Source organism: Anser brachyrhynchus (genome assembly GCF_964034855.1).
Source record: "Anser brachyrhynchus genome assembly, chromosome: 8".
Lineage (NCBI taxonomy): Eukaryota > Metazoa > Chordata > Aves > Anseriformes > Anatidae > Anser > Anser brachyrhynchus.
In genome coordinates this window covers 22,775,058-22,795,352 of record NC_137702.1, presented here as the reverse complement: position 1 = coordinate 22,795,352, position 20,295 = coordinate 22,775,058, and the positions used below count along the sequence as shown (strand labels likewise).

Sequence of the window (20,295 nt, the reverse complement as noted above, 5' to 3'; positions counted from 1 at the left end):
AACAGTATAGAGCCTTAAATTGTTATTCTTAAGTGTATTTTAAAAAATAATATAAAAACACCTAGTGCCTTATCACCTGTACGTGACAGGAACAACTGCACCTGTTACTTTTACAACACATTCAAACACCTCAGCATTCAAAATACAATTTCATTTCAATGTTTATCATCATACAGGAATTTTAAAGAGTAAGCTATACAGTGGCAATATACAAAGTGACACCTCAGCTGCACAATCGTGTCCATTAAAACATACCACTCCTCCAGCCAGTTATTATAAATAAAAGATGGGCCTCAGTTCCTTTGGGCATACTAACCGAGACTCAGCAGTACAGCAGAGCATCCATCGCCCTGTGTTGTAGTTTGTTCCTCTCCAGCAGTCATGGTACAAAGGCAGTTTTCCTCAGAACAGGGAGTGGAGCTATGGCAGCACCCCTGAAGCCCGCTGAGCACCTTACCGTATACTGTCTCTGAGGCCGGCCATAGCTGTGTGTAGAGCCTCCAGTTTCAATGCAAGCCACGCCGGGGGTGACCCTTTCTGGAGCAGCAGCTTCACAGCCTCTACCGCCCCCTCTATGGTGCCTATGGCTGACTTATACTGCTCCTCAGAGGGGGGGTGACATGCTCTTTTTGCCAGGGGCTGTGGAGTTAAGTAAACAGACATCATTTATAATCCCCTATATGAGCGATCAGTCTCCATCCAAATGGAAGTACTCTTAAACAGGGAAAAGCTGTAAGAGACACCCTTGTCTTGTGCGAGTTCTTCCTGGCTGACAGTAGAACAGAGCATTCAGCTGTAACATTAACGGCCAGGCGTGCACACAGACTTTTTTCCAAGAAAATGGAGGGCAACAAAGGCTGTCTTGAACCTCTTCAGATACTTCCCAGAAATGGCACAAATTTACAATAGAGCCCAGATAATTTGAAGTACACATACCTCTCCTGTTGACTCCAGTTCTTTAGCCATTTTCATAAAATGTGCACTGCAGGTAATCCTTTCTTGTTTCAGGCGTTCTATTCGTGCTTCTGTTGTCTCTTCAGCTTGCCTTACCTAGGGAGAGAGCCACAGGGGAGGTAACTAAAGCAAGAAGGTATTACCAGCCTTCAGAGGTTCTACGTATACCAGAGCAACAGGGGGGAAGAAATCTTAATGTGCAGCTGAAATTGAACCTAGTTTCTATCATTCTTCTGTGCAAGTTATCTGCTGCAACATCAGTGTAGCATCACTCACTAGCTATTAATTCTTTCGCTAATTATCTACTTTTCAAGTAGTACTCATCCAGATAGTGCTCCCTTAGGTTTACAGGCAGAGAACATCCACCTCTTTCTAGTTGTCTGTGTTCTGCAGGAACAGCTGTCTGCTCTGCAAGACTGTTTTCTGATGTGCAAAAAGGACTGGGATGTTTCACATTCATACATGTTCACTGAGCTTACAGAAACAAATGCAAGAAGAGGGAGAGAAATCACACAAATGGAATGAAGAAATTGCTGCCTTTTTCATAGATACTTTAACTGCCCGCAACAATAACTGCAATTTAATCATTTTCTTTGTTCAAGGAGGGAAAAGCAAAGCATTTTAAATCGAAGTTGAAAAGTCCTGAAGAGCACTGTGCATAGAAGCAACATGTGTCAATACTGTTGACTTAAGAGAATAGAAAAATTCAACCAGATCCCAGTTAACAGATCAATTTAATAATTTATTTAAAATTTGGCTATTTAATCTGCATGTAGATGATGGTACAGACATAAGCCAAATCCTACATGAGTATGGCAGTGAAGACAAGCTCATAAATCCTGTTATGGATGTGTACAGCACCAACTAAGAAAGCAGTAAAATGGTTCAACAACATACCTTAGCCATAAAATTAACAACTTTGTTCTTAATTTCTTCTGAATTAAGGCACTGAGGAACAACATCTTCATGGATTGTCTCCTGTAAAAATGTTGGGTAACAGCAGTTGAGTATGTTCATGTTAACAAAGGAATATACAAAGAAAGAAATGTTTCTCTGGGAAGAATTCTGTGGTGACAGCATTTTAAACATCCTTCCTCACTGCAACCAATGCTTTATTTTCCTTTACTTCCAGCTCCTGAAATCACATGTAACTACATTAGCCCTCATTACTTTTATTCATGTGCAGTAACATCCAGATTGTTCAGTCGAGAGCAATGAACATTTAAGAGAGAAGAATTTCTGTATGATGAAAGGTAACTGAGCTGAATACACACACCCAAAGTTCTGCTGTGCTTACCTCTGCAAAGTGTCTGAATGCCTCCAGCGCATGCTGATGAATAAGCCACGTCTGGTCAGCCAGCAGAGAAGCAAACAGACAGGACAACTGGGGGATGACTTGCCTCTGGAAAAGAACAAATATCTGTCAATTACAAAGAGTTAGTTGTGCATATCTTACCATTGTGATTTATTACTAAAGAATTGCTCTAAGGTCAAGGGACAGGTTTGTGAAATTAAGAGTGCTACTGCCCTATCTGACAGAAAAGCACCGTAAGGGAGATGACATGTTCTGTTCTTTCTTCTTGGAGGTTCAAACATCTGTCTTTTCTAACTGGTGAGAAGCGATGAGCAAATGAGTAAACCTAGCCTCTTACGTGCACTCAGTGTGCGTCAAGGAAAGATAAGTCTCCTAGATGATTATGTCATGGTGCTTTTGTATGTATTTAACTCAGTCCTTTAAATAGTTAGAGCATCTCTTCATCAAAAGACTAAAGAACGCCACAGTTACCATTACCTGTGCTTCTTGGGGTATGAACACCTTCCCCACAGAAGAGAGAAAATCCAACATTGCTAGACGAACATGATCTGGGGGATCCAACTGGAAAAGGGATGACTGCAGCGCGAACACCTGCAGGAAACAAACCCCAGCAAAACTCCATCAAACAGCGCACACGAAAACTACTCTGATCATTAAATCTGAGGATGCTGATTTCAAAAAGCAGGACTGAAAACAAAAGGAAATGTGCTACAGCTTGAATAACTCTGGCTAGGATAAAGCTGCAGTGTGCATCTCAGAAAGAAATATGTTCTATGGCACATCCATACATCCCAGTTATATTACAGAGTAATTGGTTAATACCATTTTTGAGAATCCTAAGTGCCACATACTTGGTTTAAAGACCAGGAAAGCAATCAAGGAAGAAAAATAGTTAGGAATCTCCATGTTTTAAGGCCAGACAATGAAATCACTCATTTGAGATTTCAGTAAATCACAAAGAACTTGGCTTTTCATGAAGTAAGTTATTCGTAAGGTTGTGATGTTGGTTTTTGTTTTTACCTGAGTGATTAATTGAGCATCTAATGCCTGGATGAAAAATTCCAAAAGACGAAGTAATAAACACAGTGTTTGCTGGAGACACGGCTCATCTGAGACCTTGAACAGATCACAAGATATTAGTAATAGCTTAGTTACTAATTTAGTTAACGCATTTTAGTTTATGGAATAACTACTTAAGGAATTTGAAGTTGCAGTAGCATTCCAAAATTCTTAGCCTAATTTCACACACATAAAACAATACATCGTAAGCAGCAGAAGAAAAGATCAAAGCAGAGATACAACTATCTTTAGGTGGTTATATTTCACAAGGCCTTTTCCTTAGATTTTTATTAAGGATCTTTCTTATTCCATTTCTCCTTTTTCCACTCACCAGTATAAGCAAAAAGAGCCTGGCTTGGTCTTCTTTGCACTCTCCCTTCAGGTATTTGTGGACATTGATAAGGCCCTCACAAAACCTGCGTAGGCTGAGCAGTCCCAGCTCTCTCAGCCTCTCCTCAGAGGAGAGATGCTCCAGTCCCTTGATCACCTTTGTGGCACTTTGTTGGACTCTCTCTAGGAGCTCCACATCCCTCTTGTACTGGGGAGCCCAGAACTTGACACGGTGCTCCAGGTGTGGCCTCACCAGGGCTGAGTGGAGGGGGATTGCCTCCCTTGACCTGATGTGCAACTCTCCTTCTAACGCAGCCCAGGATATCATTAGGATTCACTGCCTCAAGGGCACACTTGGCTCTTCTTAATCCCTTCTCTCAAGCTTTCCTTTCTATCTGAGTAATAACCATGACAAATCCTTTTTTCTTTACTCCAGCTGCAGACATGAACGGTTAGGTATATAGTCACAAGCTGGAGGGGTCACCTTACCTCCTTGTTCTCAAATACTAGAGGAAGGTTACTAGCTCTGTGGGTTTCCATGTGCTAAGCAGTATCACCATGTTTGTTAATCACATTCTAACTAACATTTTAAATAGGCCAAATACGTAACCGGTATGAATCAGAATGAGGTATTTCAGACTTCTCGTTAAGCAAATCTGAATCTGACACTGCATAACAGATGGAGCAGGAAGGAGCCATATATGTACCATTCAGGAAAATTCAAAGTCCATTTCCCAGAGAACAAGCCTGTCCAATAAACCAGCTGACAGCACATGGGCAGCACAGTTATACTCTCCTTTACAGAAATGGCCTAATCCAAGTAAAACAAAACATGATGAAACAGCAGCACCAGCTTCCCAAAGACATGATGCTTTCACCATCACAACAGCAAATCCTCTCACCTGCTTAGCCTGAAGAAAAGTCCAGAACTGACAAAGCACTCCCAAGATAGATGCCTGAAGTTCTGCCTCCAGAGTGTCACCAGCAAAACTGCAGGCAGCCAGCAAGACAGAAATGGCAATATTCTAGAAGGAAAAAACATTGTGTAAGACCAAAAAGAACCTACATGTAAAACAAACCCAAACCCCAGGCTTGTAATTAAGCATCTAAAATGATACAAGATGGCAAGAAGCCTAATGTGCTGTGTCAGCTGTACAGTACAGCTAATCCACCAGGCCACTGGCCAATAAAGCTTCTAAAGTGAGGAAACCATCCGTTCCTTCTGTGGGAGTTCATATGGTGCTGTAGCTGTTAGCTGCATTGCCAGGCGAAAGCTGGCAGCTGGTACTTCGTGTGGAAATCTCTGGTTTCTCTCGCTCCTCTCCTTTGCCAGGGAGACCAGTGAGCATCTTTCAGATTTGATGCCACGTAAAAACAGCCAGGACTTTAAAACTTAAAAGTAATTGTATGGCATAGTATAAATTGGAAATTGTAAAGAAAAATACATCTGCCCACCCAGAGAGCAAACAGCAACTAGAGTAACCAGTAAATCACAAGACCTCCGCTATCACCCTCAGAGCAGAGGGTCCTGAGGTGCTGCGTACTATAAGAAAACATTAAAATAAGAGCTCTTGATTATGCATTTGCCGATTAGTAATGGAAGAAAGTGGTGCAACAGACAGAAAAACAAAACTGAGGACAGCCACAGCATCCTCACAGTTTGGAAATCCAGAGGTCATGCATTTTCACAAAGAGAAGCCAATCTCCTTTACCACAGGTTGGAGCTCTCCCACAGCACGCCTGCTATTCAGCCATTGCCTGCATTGTGCGAGTCCTGCCACACACAGCTGATGGGCCACTCGTTTCCCAAGGTCAGGATTCAGGGCCTTGAGGGATACATGCTGCCACACAGCCAAGTTTTCCACTTCTTCTGGAAGAAACTTATGAGCAAATTCCACCTGCAGATAAGAGTATAAAATAAATTCGTTCATAAAATAATAAGAAGTAAAGAGACTAGAAGAGAATTTGATAGCTTGTCAAAAAGCTGAGAAACCAACAAACAAAAATGCACTACTTACTTGCTTTAGAATACCACCAGCTCCCTGTCACATATAGGACATAGAGCAGTTAAGCAATTTATTCTTTCAGCTACTTGAAGCGATAGCCTTAGACAGTAGAAGAAAGCTTAAGGATCATAAATATGTATCACTTTGCTAAAGCAAACCCATATTTACAGACTAACTTAGAGAACTTGACAATTAAACCCTTTCTTATTCCTGAAGAGCGATATACCAGTGGATTTTCCTGCAGCAGTCAAGTCTCATTAATAATGAATCAGTTCTGCCAACATCTATGTATCAGAAATAGGCTGATCATCTGTGATGATGAATCTTAAGAGTTTGCAGAAGCAGGCTGTTTTTCTTCCTACCCTGAGACAACCTGGCAACAAAATTTGAGCCTACTTGTCTTTTTCAGAGATGCTGCAGGGAAAGAACATATAAACAGCCACTATTGTCTCCCTGTGCAGCAGATGCTCTCTGTCCACACGAGTGTATAAAAAAGAAGTTAGAAGCGTATTATCAAATAATGAAATTACTTTGTCTAGAACTGTTTTTACCCTGATGATTTCCTTGGTATTAGTTATGTATTCCAGCATGATTCTTTGTTGTAATCTCTATTAAACAAACACAAGGGACAAGTAAGAGTTTATGCCCTCATAAACACCAGGCGCAGGTTCAATACAGGGCATACAGTTTAAGTAACTCTGGGAGATACACTCTTTTCATACTTAGTCAAAAAAGGACATCACTGCCACCCAATAAGACCACTATTAGAGAAGTGCTCTTCAAAACAACAAAGGCACATACACATCTGCACAAATCAGGATCCACTATGACAAAGTAATAGCAAGTGCAATATCAAGTAAAGCAAGTGAGCACTCAACATCCTGCCATTTCTGAAGGGCAGAAGATATTTTAAACACAGGCCACTGATTCAAAGCTCTTCTGTTAAAGTTAGAATATGCTGGCACTGTACTTGCCTGATGATCTGGAGCCATCAAGAACAGCATACGCCTCAACAGAACACCCAGAGCAGAGACCTGATAACACTCGTTGGGCCAAGACTTTATCTGAATTAGGATAACAGGAAATGCATCTAATTAAATTAAGAAAAAAAAATCACCACTCAGCAAATGAATTCTTTACACAATGTTCTGAGAGTTCCTATGTGAGATCAGAGCAGTAGCACTAAATAAAACAGTGAAGGACATGTCAGAAATACTGGGTATAAAGATTTCTATTTGCACAGTACTGCTTTTGCTCATTGTTAGCCCAATATAAGGAATTAATGAAATCTCAATTATGGATTTGGAAAAAAAACATTAAACTCTTGTCTTTGGTCCCTTAGAAAGTTTGCAGTAGAATTAGGGTTAAAACTGTTGCTGAATTCCAAACATCACTTTAGTTCTTACCAATTGAGCGATCACAACACAGTGGTGAGTGCACAGCTCAGCTGTTCCATACCTAGAACGTGAAAAAGAGAGAGAAGTTAGTGAGTCTGTGTTTCCTAGTCTTCTACAGATTAAACAGTATAATTCTTGTCTCAGAGATAGCCATTTCCCCTAAAACATTTAAACTTGATGGACACCGATACAATTTACTTGAGAGAACTGCTCCAAAAAAACCCAATACGCAATAGAAAAATTATGTTCCCCTTGTATGAATGTAAAAATGGCTACGCCATTTCTGCTCCTAATTTGCAAAATACGCTCTACATTTGAAAATAATCCAATTCTAGGACAATTTTGTCTTAAAAAGGGAATTACATGCAACAACAGAACTAACTGGATCTGTGGAAATCCTGCTTGACTTCAAATGAAGACATCTTACCGGGCAAGGAAGCACCACGAGTCTATTGCTAGCAGAGATGTGATCATACTAGAACCCAGCACAGCATCCAGCAGAGCATACTCCTGAGGAAAACATATTATTTAAGTTCAAGCAGAAACAGACTGGAGGCCTACTATTGCTTTTACTCCATTAATTGGCATGAAACGTAATAAGATTTTCAGCTTTCCCAATTTGAAGTGTTCTAATAACTGATTTTCATCCTCTATATTCAGCTACAGTACTAACCAAACAGCTACATCCTTAGTTTTGCATACTTTGAACATACACGTACATTCATTACAATGAGCTGAAGATCCCTCACTTCTCAAAATATTTCTCCATGCACATCTCTTCATTGCGAGGCAACTCTTAATGAATATATATAAAGCAACGGATCACCAATTTTTTTGCCAACTTTACTGGCACCTTACTAAAAAAATAAATCAAACCTTTCCTCTTTTAGGAACACAAATTTTATCTGAAAGCAGCATGCAGGAAAAAGAAACTAAATTAGGGCTATAACGTTTATGACAGCTCTTAACTTTTTAAAGCTTTACATTTATGCATAGACAAAAGAACCTCTAGATAATAAAATGTGAAAAACTTTTAAAATACTACATAACAGTAATCAAGTCCCAGAATACTCCTCCGAAGTAGAAAATTTTTCTTACTACCATTTTATGGCGTGTTCTTAGCGGAAATCATAACAAGATAGTCTACTCGAATATTAAATACCACTTTCTTATTACTTCACAGTATAGATCAACAAAACCAGGTATACTTAATACAAGTTAAATACTGCGTAAAAGAAAGCACTGAACTTTTAATAACAACTTCATGCCCCCCTGCAAAGAGAACAAAAGTTTCTAACACAATTAAATTTCCCAAAAACTTGTAAGAAGCTTGATTTTCCTCATTGCCTCACAAATGATGTTTTCTGGATACCTGAACTCCTGCATCATGGCTGCTGTCTGAAGAATAACTCAAAGCACTTTGTAACTAATCATCTCTTCAGAGCTAGATCATTAGCAAGAGCTCATTCTTTTTCAAGTATTATCTATGCATCAGAACAGCTGAAGAAATGATAAGCAAAAATCAATCTTACCAGCTGAGGAAAGTGTGGTGGGAGTGTGGAAGCAATGTAGGAGCACAGGTGAATGCAGACATAGTGATACAGGGTGATGGGAACTGCTGGCTGTCCTGTGCCAATCACCTCTGGCAAACAAACAGGGAGAGAAAGCTCGGCAGAACATTGCTGGAAACTGAGGAAAAGAGCTGAGAAAAAAGACAGGCTGGGGATAGGGTTGAGGGGTAAGAAAGGAAGGAGAAAAAAAAAAAAAAAGAAAACAGTTGGGTTACAGATAGGCAAGTCCAAAATCCTGCAAACATCATCTCTACTACAGAATCTGTGTTTCTGACTAGAAGCTGCGGCAGTAACTTCAATGCTTTATTTGTATGTAGATGTATATTTCTGACTACCTTCCTCGCTTACAAATTCAAGTCACTATTAGAGAGCTCAGGCATAAAAATGCAAGTATCGACAAATTACATGTTTACCTCTTTCTTTGACCTGGACTTAGCCTAATACTATCCCTTTCCCAAAATAACAAAGGCATCTCTTGCTCTGTGTCCTTCACCCCTGAAGCAGAACATCAGATGATGTTTTTCCCAGCATAAGGATGTAAATTGATAGTCTGTCAAACTTTGCTGTTGGGTTGTGAGGGAAATCTGAGCATGTAAGCCCCTTTGTTCACCCACACTGACTGATCGCTCTGGTGAAGAATTACAGTGAGAACTTTTTTAGTACCGTTTTCCTGTGTTCCAGAGGGTTTGCACTTCTTCAGGCTGAGAAGACAGCTTGTCCATGATGGCAATCAGAAGGAGACACTGGGGCAGCTGCTGCTCAGGAGGAAGACCTGTAGAGTTTTATTTTGAAGTGTGATGCTAGTCACCCTTGGAAATACATGTGCTGTGTAAACTAGCTTTTAAGCAATTGACAAATGATGAAGAACTGATGATGCAAACAAGTTCCCAGTAAAACAATCCAAAATCTCTTACATACTCAGCTGGAAAAAAAAGGAACATTTCAACATGAACATTATGTTTGAAATGAAAAATGAATGCAATATCCTGCATCTGGTAGAAGCTACAATATTGCAGTTCTGAAGTGTTGCTGCAACATGCTGCAAAGGAGTTATAGTCCAGATGCCTCATCCTTCCAGTCTGCCTGAAAGCACTGGATGCCTCAGATACCGAATACACAAAGTTTTCTTCCAAGTGTTGCGATAATCACAAGGCCAGAGTGCACATATGAGAGAGAAGTAAGCCCAGACTGCACTGACAAAAGGAGCAACTGCTGCTCACATCGTAAATCCCACACGGTAGCACAGCTGTCTCAGAATTATGACATGTTGGGCAGGGCACAATTTTTAATGGTGGTTATGATCATCCTCCATTTTGAAGACATATTATTTTCCACTGAAAATACATAATTTAGGAAAAATAACTGTCTTCCTCCATCAACAGCACAGCAGAATGCGTTTACCTTACTTTAAAAGGTTGTGATACAGATATAGATTGAAATTATGCAAAGCAGCAAAATTAATAGGATTTCTGTTAACCAAGTTAATATTGCAGTTATTGTGAGTGCTTTGTAAAACACGCATTCAACAGCAACATCAACTGCTACACAAATTCACCTGAACGAGCATGCAGCTGCCTATACCATAGTACTTACAAAAGAAAAAGAGGCAAGCAACCCAGTACAGAATGTGGTCAAGAAAGACAAAATATCAAGCCAGATCCCTCAGAGATGGTTGCATAGTATTGAAACAGTGGTAATTGTATTTTAAACCCACCTAAATTGTCACTTAACACTTGCTCCATAAAAGGGCTAAAGGGAAGAAGCTGGTTGATGAGAGGGTCTAGAGCCACAAGAAAAACACGGGATATTTCATCTCGATGAACCTCTGAGATCACTGGAGCATAGAGACTGGGAGGAAATTTGCTGAGGGAGATGGAAAGAAACATATTCTCAGTACAATTACTTTTCAAAACAGCTACAAAAAGGCAAACTCATGATCTCCCTGTTATTGTTAAACAAAAGACAGAAAAGACTCCTCATTTTTTATTATCTACTATAGCCTGAAAGTTACAACTTTGTATTCAGCCTTTAAAGTAAGCTTCAAAACCCTACATTGTATTAAACATTGAAAGAAAAACCTACAAGCTCACAGAACAGGCATATAAGATACGTAATATTAAGAAGAAATATACTGAATCACCAAAAAAGACAAGCAATGACAAGCCAAGAAGACACTTGTAGAAAAATTGATAGTCATAAATATGACAGTACTAATTTAAACAGACAACACTAATAAAAGGGTACCACTTAATTTCTTTGAAAAGAAAAAAAGAGAAAGCTGAGCAGTAAAAGAAAGTGATATAAGAATAAAGTAAAAGAGATCATGAAATGAAAACCTACTTTTGTAGCTTATAAAGAAACTGTAAAAATGGTAACTTCCTACTTCAAAAGTCTGAATGAAAAGAGTGAATGAAAGTTTACAGCCTTCCACTTGAGAATGTGATCCACAAGGTAAGTAAAGTCAGAAGAGGGAACTCTTTTTTTTTTAAAACAAACAAACAAACAAACAAAAAAACCCACAACCACCCACCACCTGATCTTGGATCTTGCAGCAAAACATTCAGTAAACTCACACACACATCTCACTACAGAATCTGGTTTCAATTCCAAAGGAATAACTGAAATCAGACCTCTCTTTCACTTTGCCCTGTTCTTCCCCACTACTGCAGCACACAGAACAAGTCCTTTGCAAGAAAAATGATAAGCCGTTTGCAGATTATAGAAGGGAATACTTATGAGCATCATATTACTAAAGCTTTTGTTTCCGGGAGAACCAGAGTCCTGTTAGGAGATTTCATGAGACTGCAAGCACAGCAGCAAAGCTGTGACAAAAAAAAATAATCTTAGATACTGTTTCAAATTCCCTTCAGGACGAATATTGCCATACTTTGACTTCAAGTAGAAAGGATCTGTCCAAGTGTTGCTACTGACACCTGCATTTACTCTATTTTTTTTTTCACTAGAATTTGAGACAAAAAAAGAGCGCGGGGCCATTTAGTTATATATGAAAGAGAAATTAATTAGGATTGCTAGGAAATGGTAATTCTCTATTGTCTTGACTTTGCATGAGTTGACTAACATCATCACACTACTGTTTTAAAGTACACTGCTGGGCCACTGTTTTAACTCTGCCTAACAGCTTCATGGCAGGGTGACTGAAGAACAACTCCTACCTTCAGGAATTCTGACTTTAGGAACAACAGTTTTCAAATAATCTTTCCTAAGCAGACCCAGTGTCCAAGCCAATCAATGCGCACATTCTAACAAAACTTAATGAGAAATGCTGACATAAGTAATTGCAACCAAGTTAGTGGTTTGGCGGTATTTGAAACTCACAGCATTGATGAAAAACGAATTTAAGGTAACTTAGTACCATACAAAAAAGCACAATTTATACAAAAATCTTTTTAGATTTCTGTGCGTGAAAAAGAAAGCAACAGTTCTAGAACAAGAACTCACCTCAAAATACTCTAACTTTAAAAATGATAATTCATCTCCATACCTGGAAATGTTATTAAGATGCTATCAGTAGTTAGTTATTGGTACTTCACTTACCTGTATATCTGAAGAAACAGCTGATGCAACTGAGAGCATAAATCCGAGAAGAAAGAAAGAAATTCCTGCAAAAGACATTAATTTTGAAAGGTACTTTTAATGTAAAATGCATGATTATGTTTTTTTCCGGTTCTACTACTTTCATGTGTGAAATACTACACACGAAAAAACTGGTTAAGTTGCAACAATCCACAGCACAAAGCAAGTGCAAAACAAACAATAAACAAAGTATTCCTAGGATTAATTACTACACATATATATTTTTTTTCTGAAACGTTATGTTTCTAGACTTAGTTAAAAAATAATAAGAACAGTTGTAGTAGCCATAGAGAGCTGTAAAAATCTGAAATGCTCTACATGCTATAAAGCTGTCTTATCCTGTCATTATGCTGTTCATTTTGTGACAAAAAAAAATACCAAAGTCTTGCTTTGACACTATGGGTCAAAGCAGATGCAGAGCACACCACCACTGCTATTCATAGAGAGCAAAATTCTTCCACGTGCATTCTAAAAATGGGTAGATTTATGGCATCCCTTCTAATAACCGGGAGATTAAATCACAGCAATGAAGTGGTTTGGCCAGGGAGAGAGCAGGAAGTTAGTGTCAGAGCCAGTACCAGTACAGTTTCATTTCTTACTATGAATGCCACATCCAAACTATTTGACTGTGCTGCCTGTTCAAGTATGTTGTCCCATGGCAAAAGGTTATAAGTGCTACTCAGGAAAACATTTAGGTGAAAATACAAATGAAAAGGGAGCTACTCATGTCTTTAAGTCTATTTGAGAATTCTATTAGTCTCAGGATAACAAAGAACTTCAGAAAGTTAGAGCCACGACTGTGATCATTAGGGAAAAATGAGCAACAATTCTGAAACCTTAGCAAAGAGATTCACCTTCTTAATTCTTCCAGCTAAAGTTGCTACTGCATTGACTCAAGGCTGCAAGTAAAGACCGGACATTTCCTACCAACTCCTCAGTGACACTGCTTGTAACAGATTTTTTTTTTCTTTCTGTTAAATCACATCAATAATCCTGCTTAGGCTTGTGAGTGTATTCAGGTGGAAACTACAAGAAGGTTACGTATGAATGTTGGTTATACCACTCATATAGTATAGTTGTAAATTGGTAAGATATTATGGAGTACATAATTATTCTGTTTGCAGACCAGAGGTTTATATTCGATACTAATGTAGAATTCAAGGAATAAAACCTACCTTGGTGTAGTGTACAAGGGAATTAGCAAAGAATCTGCAGAGTTTGACAGTCTTCTGAAACAGCCTGAGGTCAGTGCCCTCCTGTCCAAAAAAGCAGTTCTAAAATTTAATATACAGAGTAACATGCTACAGATGAAACTTAAACTGCTAACAGTGCTCAAAAACTATTTCAAACTCGATTCTCTACAAATTCTGCAGCAATGGGGGAAAAACTTTAGAAATCTTCAGTGTGCCTCAATATTTTTATACCAATATTGAACTGAAATGTTATCCTTTGATTGACCTTGGGATATCATCAGTTTAGAAAACAAACAAAATTCCCAGAGTATGGTGTAAACTTGTTTTCAGTGCCTCACTAAAACATCCCCAATGTAAACAAAGTCAATGGGCCTGATTTTCTGGTGGTTTCAAAAGAACAAGGGATTCTGCCTAGCACATTAAAAAACATCAAAAAAAATCCAAGCAAAGTGAATTTATCTTCCTCAAGTTCAACAGCAGCTTTAGAACCTTTCTAATTTACCTGTATGTCTGACATCTTCATTTCCTCAGCCAGTTGCAGGCAGGATTGAAAAGAAAGAAGAGTATCCTTGCACAGGCCACTGAGGATGTCACTGTGTTTCAGGTGGCACTGCAGCAGAGAATGATGCTTCAGGCTTTGCCTACAAGGCAGGAATATAATCAGATACTTAATTGTCAGATGTGATCATGCATTAAGTTAATATAAATCCAAATATCTCATTTTTCTATTTAGGCTTTTATACCTCACTAATCAGTGCAATACCCATGTACAAGGAAACCAGAAATGTAGAGGGAACAGCCCTCTTTGTAGCCATGACAGAAGCGCAAAGGGGAGGTAGGATGAAAGCACAAGACAGCACAACTCAAGCCAAAAACATGTACAAAACTGCAGGTCAGACCTCTAAAGATTATTTATTCAAACAGTGCTGTTTCAAATGCTCTTCTGTATTGCAGTGTAAAAAGTCATTACGTTTACTACTTTACTATTACTTTTTCATGCACAACTCCTAACTGTTTTCACTGGCAGCGCAGTGCTTACTAGCTAAATTTCCAAAGGAATTGAATTCTCTAATTTCAATTTCAGCTGAAACTCTGAACATGAAACTAGTGTAACTCTGGTTATATAAAACCACAGTCCAGTCACATTACAATAAAATGCAAAGAGTTTAAAGACATACTTGATTATGAACTTCCACGCATTGGCATGAAGTGCATGGTCCATATTGGAGATGACAGAGCAGATCTCTAGCACGGTGTGGATTACTGTGAAGGAAATAATAATAGCAACAACTGAGTTAAAGCAGATTCCTAAGTTCACAGCTATGCTTCTCTCCTAGCAAAACAACAGCAATCACAAACACTAGAGAATACCACCACGCTGACACTGAATCAGGAATAGCTCAGTGCTTAGATGCCTCCCCTTTCCTACAAATCTATGCAACATCCCCCATCTCACAGAGTTTCAGGAGAAAAAATGAGTATGCTTCAAGCTGCAAAATGCTGCCTTCTGAAGTGCTGCTGGTCAGAACAGCAGGAACTGAGCATGATCAGTTTTAAAGATTTAAACATACTTCCTATAGAAAAGAAAAAAAAAAAAAGCTGTTTTTTGAACAAAAGTCAAAAAGCTTTAGAACCACATATACCTGACACCATATCTGTGATGTTATCTTCAGCAGAAGCAGAGCCCACAGAAATCTGATCAAATAGTTCCATCAGCTGTTTCTGAAGAGAGTAAGTTTCCTTGAACATCGCTTGTAGGAGATCAGAAATCAAGTGTAGATGCTCACAGTACACTGATTCGCTGTCCTGTAGGAAACGGGGAAGAAGAGGTTAAAAAAAACACACACAGGAATCACAATCTGAGCAAGGCATATATGTACCTACTTTAACTCAATATTGAACCTGATCTATAGTTTCTGATACGGACTCTTATTTGCTAAATATAAAATGCTAGTCACCTGCAGTCTAATCAACAGCTAACGAAGTCTGTCTGGCTCTGGTGAGTATCGTTGGCTTTGGATTAGGCTTTGATGCATGAACCTATGATCATATTTCTGAACAAAGCAGTACAACATTAGCAACAAAGGAAGTAGACTATTTCAAATATTTCTCAATACTTTCAAATTAGCATTGTTAAATAAAAGGTATGGCAAATGAGTTCAAGCCCTGACATGGAAAACCGCTGTAAATCTTTCATTAAGAAAGAAAAGTTGAAAAGTGAAAATGAAGGCTGACCAAAAGCTATTGTCCTCACGATAACCTTCTTTTATTTTCACTGTTTAAGGGGAACTTACTTGTTGTATCTGAAACCAATATACATTGCTCATTGTACCTAACATAAGGGTCCTAATCTCAACATTCAATCCACTTTGGAACTTGCATAGAAATAAGTAGCCGTTTTGGTCACCATTTGTAGCTCCGAAACCTACTGCAGTTATCAGAAGCGCACAGATGTCACAGCCTAAATTCAAAAGCAAAATGTTCAACTGACACTGATGCGAAATTTGAAAATAGCATAGCCCATGTCTAGCACTGCCAGGTCAGAAATTCTGGGCAGACAGCTGAAAAACCATCTTTGTACTTGTACACTAAGTACATTCTGTAAATGATTAGATAGCAATAAAAAAAATCTACAACAATATTATTTTGAATTAGGAACATTTCCTAAAAACTAACCAGAAGGGGAATTTTTCTAACAGAGACCTACCTTGCAGTGTGTAAACGTGTTCTTTATTACATAAAGAACAGAGGATGGAAGGGTGCGGATATTCTCCAGAGGCACACACTCTTGCAGCGTGCAGACATACCGTACGCAACTGGTCAGAGTTTCCAACAGTTGCACTATAGTCTTAGATCAAGAACAAACAACAGCAATCAATGTTTTTCAATCCAACAGTAATTTCAGAAGCACCTTTTTTTTTTTTGTGGAATTGCTCCTAGGTTCTTACAACATTTAAAGTTCACAGCTATTTGCATAAATAAGTTGTTTATTAAAGATGAATTCTATAGCTTTTTTCTGATATTATACCCTCTTTGAAAGCCTCGTATTTCTTTTCACTACTGTTCTCAACTTACAAAAAATTTTAAACTCCAAATTAAGTGACTGCATAAATAGTTGCCAGATTTACTGTTTAAATACGGAGAATTAAATTCCATTTATATTAGATACTAAGCAGAATTTGAGATTTTCTTTAAATTCTGATTAGATCACATGCTAAATGTAGTCAAATAATTCACAAAATTTTAACTGAACTTCAACTGCAAAGGAAGTTCAGATTACATTTTTACGAGTTGGCTAGTAGTATAAGTATTCTAAAATATGTTAATTTCTTAGGTAAAATCAAAGCATAATAGACTTGCCTGTAACAGATTCCTTACAGTACTGCATAACTCTGTATTCTGGCTGGTTAATCCTTTGGCCTCACTGGATAATTCATACATCAAGTTATCATACAGCTGTAGAGTCTGTCAGAAAAAAAAGCAAAGCTGGAAATTTATATATAGAAAGGTATAACTATTTGTGTGCATATGTTTATATCTGCTTGCTTGCTTAGACTGCAGTCATAGTCTACTGAGATAACTCACAGGAGTAAATAATGCTTTCTAGCATTTAAATCATAAAACTTGATATACCAAGATGTGAAAACCATCTATTCTTCTCAAATTACAGCCAGAAGTTAAGTTAGCTGCTATTTTCTAAAAATCTGTTACCAAAATAAACTTTCTAGCTAATTAACTTAACAGATACCTCATCCTAACAGAGATTTTTTTTCTTAATTAAAACCACACCATTTTGAGATAAAAGGTTATTTTCTTTTTGTCTCAGAAAGTGTTTTTTGTTGAGAACAATCATTAACATTTTGAATAAAGAAATAACGTTTTAAGACCTACAAATAACAATTTCTGCTTTGGTCTAGGTCCACGTATATTTTACGAGAGATCCTGCTGAGACTGCAAAGACAGAACAGCTTCTAGGCACGTGCAGGGTACTACATAAACTGGTATGGCACAGTAATCCCTGTTCAGGATATGCATGTTATGAGCCATTTTTCTTGTAATCTCTAAAATCTGCTAGAAGACATGCAAGAAAGGAAATGGAAATCAACTGGGCATTTTTACAGGCTTGTTAAAGTATACAAGCTGAGGCCTGAAACTCAGCAATTCACTACTGCTTTAAGTCCACTAAGATGTATGCACTGGAGAGTTTAATATTACAGCCCAAAATTCTCTATTATTTAATCAAAAAAGAGACCTTCTGTTAGTCATTGCCTAAAAGTTTATTCACCATATTACTCACAAATATCACAAAAATTATTCATGATATATGGGTGTTGGGTTCTTCAACTTATTTGTCCCGAGAGCCTGCCCCAAGTGAAAACAACCTTAGTCATTTATAAAAAGCCTACCTTCTCAAAAATAAATAAAAAACAATTCTGTCACTAAATATAGAAAGCAGAACATCATACGTTTGATCCTCTCCCTACTGTAAAGAATAGTAAAAATCATATAAATAATCCAACAACGTAAAACTGTTAAATTTTTAAGGGGTAAAATGTTTATTTCAAGCTGTGCTTGCAAAGCAATGATTCTATAATGAGACCTCAAAAGAATCAAGGCACTCTAAGCAGGTTTTTAGCACTGCACTGACTGAAATTTTCGTATTTCATTGAAGGTGTCATACCTTAGGCAATACTTTTGAGAAAAAAGTTTGTTCCAAATCTGCAAGGCTGATATGAGGCAAAAACATTTCAGTCATGATCCTCAGAACACCTGCAAAGCAAAATATTTCTAAAATGTTACTGAAAACCATTTGATTATCAGAAGTATGTAGCTACCAAGCACATGGAAGAAAGAACTGAGTGAAGTGGAAACTGGTCAGATACTTGATTTTGAAACAAGTAACATCGCATTTGCAACATATGCATTTTCTGAATCATCAAGTAACAATAAAAGCTCCAACGTGCATAAACCCATTAATAACTGCATCACACCTGACTACACTTAGTTGAAGGTGGGGCACAACTGTTTGCCCAAAGTCTGGGCAATTTTCCATGTTCTAAAGTGCAAACAGTTACACATCTGAAGTGCTGGCTGGCACTAACACACAGCTGAGCAGTGAATGTTAGCGAGAGTCCTAACCAGGTGTATATCAGCATTTTCTTGATCACTCTCAGGTATTACAAGAGTTCAACCACCTGTCAGGTAATGGCCAAAAATACAATAAAATACAAGACAAAAAGCACTCCTTCTTTCAGCAGTCTACAAATCAGAAGCAGCAGAAAGGAAAAAGCAGCCTTACGTGCATAGCTTATGGGTTTTTCTAAAACATGCAATTCCTGTAACATTCAACGTCCAGCAGGATTGCTAAAGGCTGTGAAAGTAGGACACCAGTGATAGCGTAAGTATTTTTAACTAGTGCAGACCTTATATTTGCAATACAATAAGCCTTAGGAAGAAGCAGCACCTCTTGGCCACTACTTACGAACGTGCTCAGTCCAGTCTTCAGACTCTTGATACATACAGTAAAAACGTTAAAGAAAGTCAAGTTCATTCTGCCATAAAGATGTAATTTCTCACACTATGTGCTGTGTGGGCTTTAACCACCTCATGAAATTAACGGGGATGCTCCACAGCTGCTACGGGTGGGTGCTCAGTACCCACATTCCAGCAGCACTGTGCCAGAGAGTAAGATTTGGGGGTTGTGATTTGTGGGCTATGTTTTTTGTTTGTTTGACTTTTTTTTATGGGGGCAACAGGGGTGTTATTGAAAGGGCTAGAAGAACCACACGGTATTTTCTACTGCAGTTTTTTATTTTACTTTATTATTTCGGTGAAGGGCAGCGCTTGCGTTCAGTGAAACCCAGCACACCCGGCTTTTCTCTCCTGTTTCACCCCTTGTAAAGCTTGCAGCGCTTTTCCCTCTCACAAGTCGCTTTGCTCGACCCGTGCAGGCTGCCCATCCCGCCCCCCCGCCATTTTAGGGTCACTCCCCCGACGGCGGAGACCCCCGCACACCCACTCCCCACAACAACCCAGCAGCCGAACCGCCTCCCGGGGGAAGGATATGAGGAGCCGGGGCAGGACGGCGGGCAGCTCCCGGCGGCAGAGCTCCCAATCCCAGCCGCCCAGCTCCTGCAGGAGCAGCTCGGGGTCGGTTCGCGACATGGCGGCCGCTCCCCTCAGCGCCGGCGGCTGGAAGCGGCGCGAGCCGCGGCTTTTCCCGCCGCTATCCCAGCAGCCCCCGCGCGGGACCGGGGCGGCTGCGTGCGCGTAGCCCTTTTGTGCCCCGGCCACGCGCATGCGCATTGCGACGCGGAAGGAGGCAGCTCAGCCATGTGGGGCAGGGGGAGAGCGGGCAGCGGGGTACGGGCACCCCCTGCCAGTAACGGCTGCTGAGCTTTATCTTCTTATTTATTTTTTATCATTTTATTTTTATTATTTATTTTTATTACTTCATTTATTTTTAATTTTTATTATTTCTTTTTTTATTCTTCAGTATTTTATTTTTTATTAGTTTATTCTTTACTATTTTATTTTTTACTCTTTTATTCTTTATTATTTATTTTTCATTGCTTTATTCTTTATTATTTTCGGTTTTTAAACAGGACCCCGCTCTCATTTTTCAATAGGATGCTATCAGTATTTTCTTTCAACACGCTATTCAACCCTTCCTGTTACCATCTCGCCATTTAACGATGCCTAAAACTGTTTTTCACTCCTTTTGCAGAAATAATTAAGCCGATTCCTTGGCAAACCAGCCAGTGTTCAGCCTACAGAGCGCGCTTTCCCACCGCGGTGACTGCATGGAAGCGTACAAAAGAAAAATCGTCCCGTCTCTCCTGGGGGAGTGTTCCTGCCTGTGACTTTTTGGGCTGT

The 20,295-nt window shown here is 39.0% G+C and overlaps 1 protein-coding gene across 3 annotated transcripts; it reads right to left on the bottom strand.

Moving 5' to 3' along the window:
* Positions 1 to 19: 19 nt before the first annotated feature.
* On the bottom strand, positions 20 to 20,153 carry FIRRM (FIGNL1 interacting regulator of recombination and mitosis). Of its 3 annotated transcripts, XM_080601625.1 has the most exons (24): positions 19,487 to 20,153; positions 18,902 to 18,942; positions 18,101 to 18,189; positions 16,780 to 16,884; positions 16,127 to 16,267; positions 15,063 to 15,225; positions 14,598 to 14,682; positions 13,922 to 14,060; positions 13,402 to 13,482; positions 12,188 to 12,252; positions 10,347 to 10,495; positions 9,296 to 9,404; positions 8,594 to 8,780; positions 7,489 to 7,571; positions 7,071 to 7,122; positions 6,639 to 6,728; positions 5,371 to 5,556; positions 4,561 to 4,683; positions 3,290 to 3,385; positions 2,747 to 2,860; positions 2,252 to 2,356; positions 1,852 to 1,932; positions 937 to 1,050; positions 20 to 639 (listed from the first exon to the last, which is right to left on the bottom strand). In XM_080601625.1, the coding sequence occupies exons 1-24, from the start codon at positions 19,723 to 19,725 to the stop codon at positions 454 to 456; spliced, it is 2,823 nt and encodes a 940-aa protein (XP_080457751.1). In that variant the 5' UTR covers positions 19,726 to 20,153; the 3' UTR covers positions 20 to 453. The 3 variants fall into 3 exon arrangements, with proteins under 3 accessions (XP_080457751.1, XP_080457752.1, XP_080457753.1); XM_080601626.1 differs by lacking the exon at positions 19,487 to 20,153 and having other exon boundaries at positions 18,843 to 18,942; XM_080601627.1 differs by lacking the exons at positions 18,902 to 18,942; positions 19,487 to 20,153 and adding an exon at positions 18,411 to 18,836.
* Between the last annotated feature and the right edge of the window lie 142 nt (positions 20,154 to 20,295).

Bases quoted from the DNA above. Each gene is read 5' to 3' on its own strand.
- FIRRM (XM_080601625.1), bottom strand. From the start codon at position 19,725: ATGCGCATGCGCGTGGCCGGGGCACAAAAGGGCTACGCGCACGCAGCC. The intron at 14,061-14,597 runs GTATGTCTTTAA...CCTGCCTTGTAG, and splicing joins GCGTGGAAGTTCATAATCAA to GCAAAGCCTGAAGCATCATT. The intron at 2,357-2,746 runs GTAATGGTAACT...GTTCTTTTCCAG, and splicing joins TCATACCCCAAGAAGCACAG to AGGCAAGTCATCCCCCAGTT.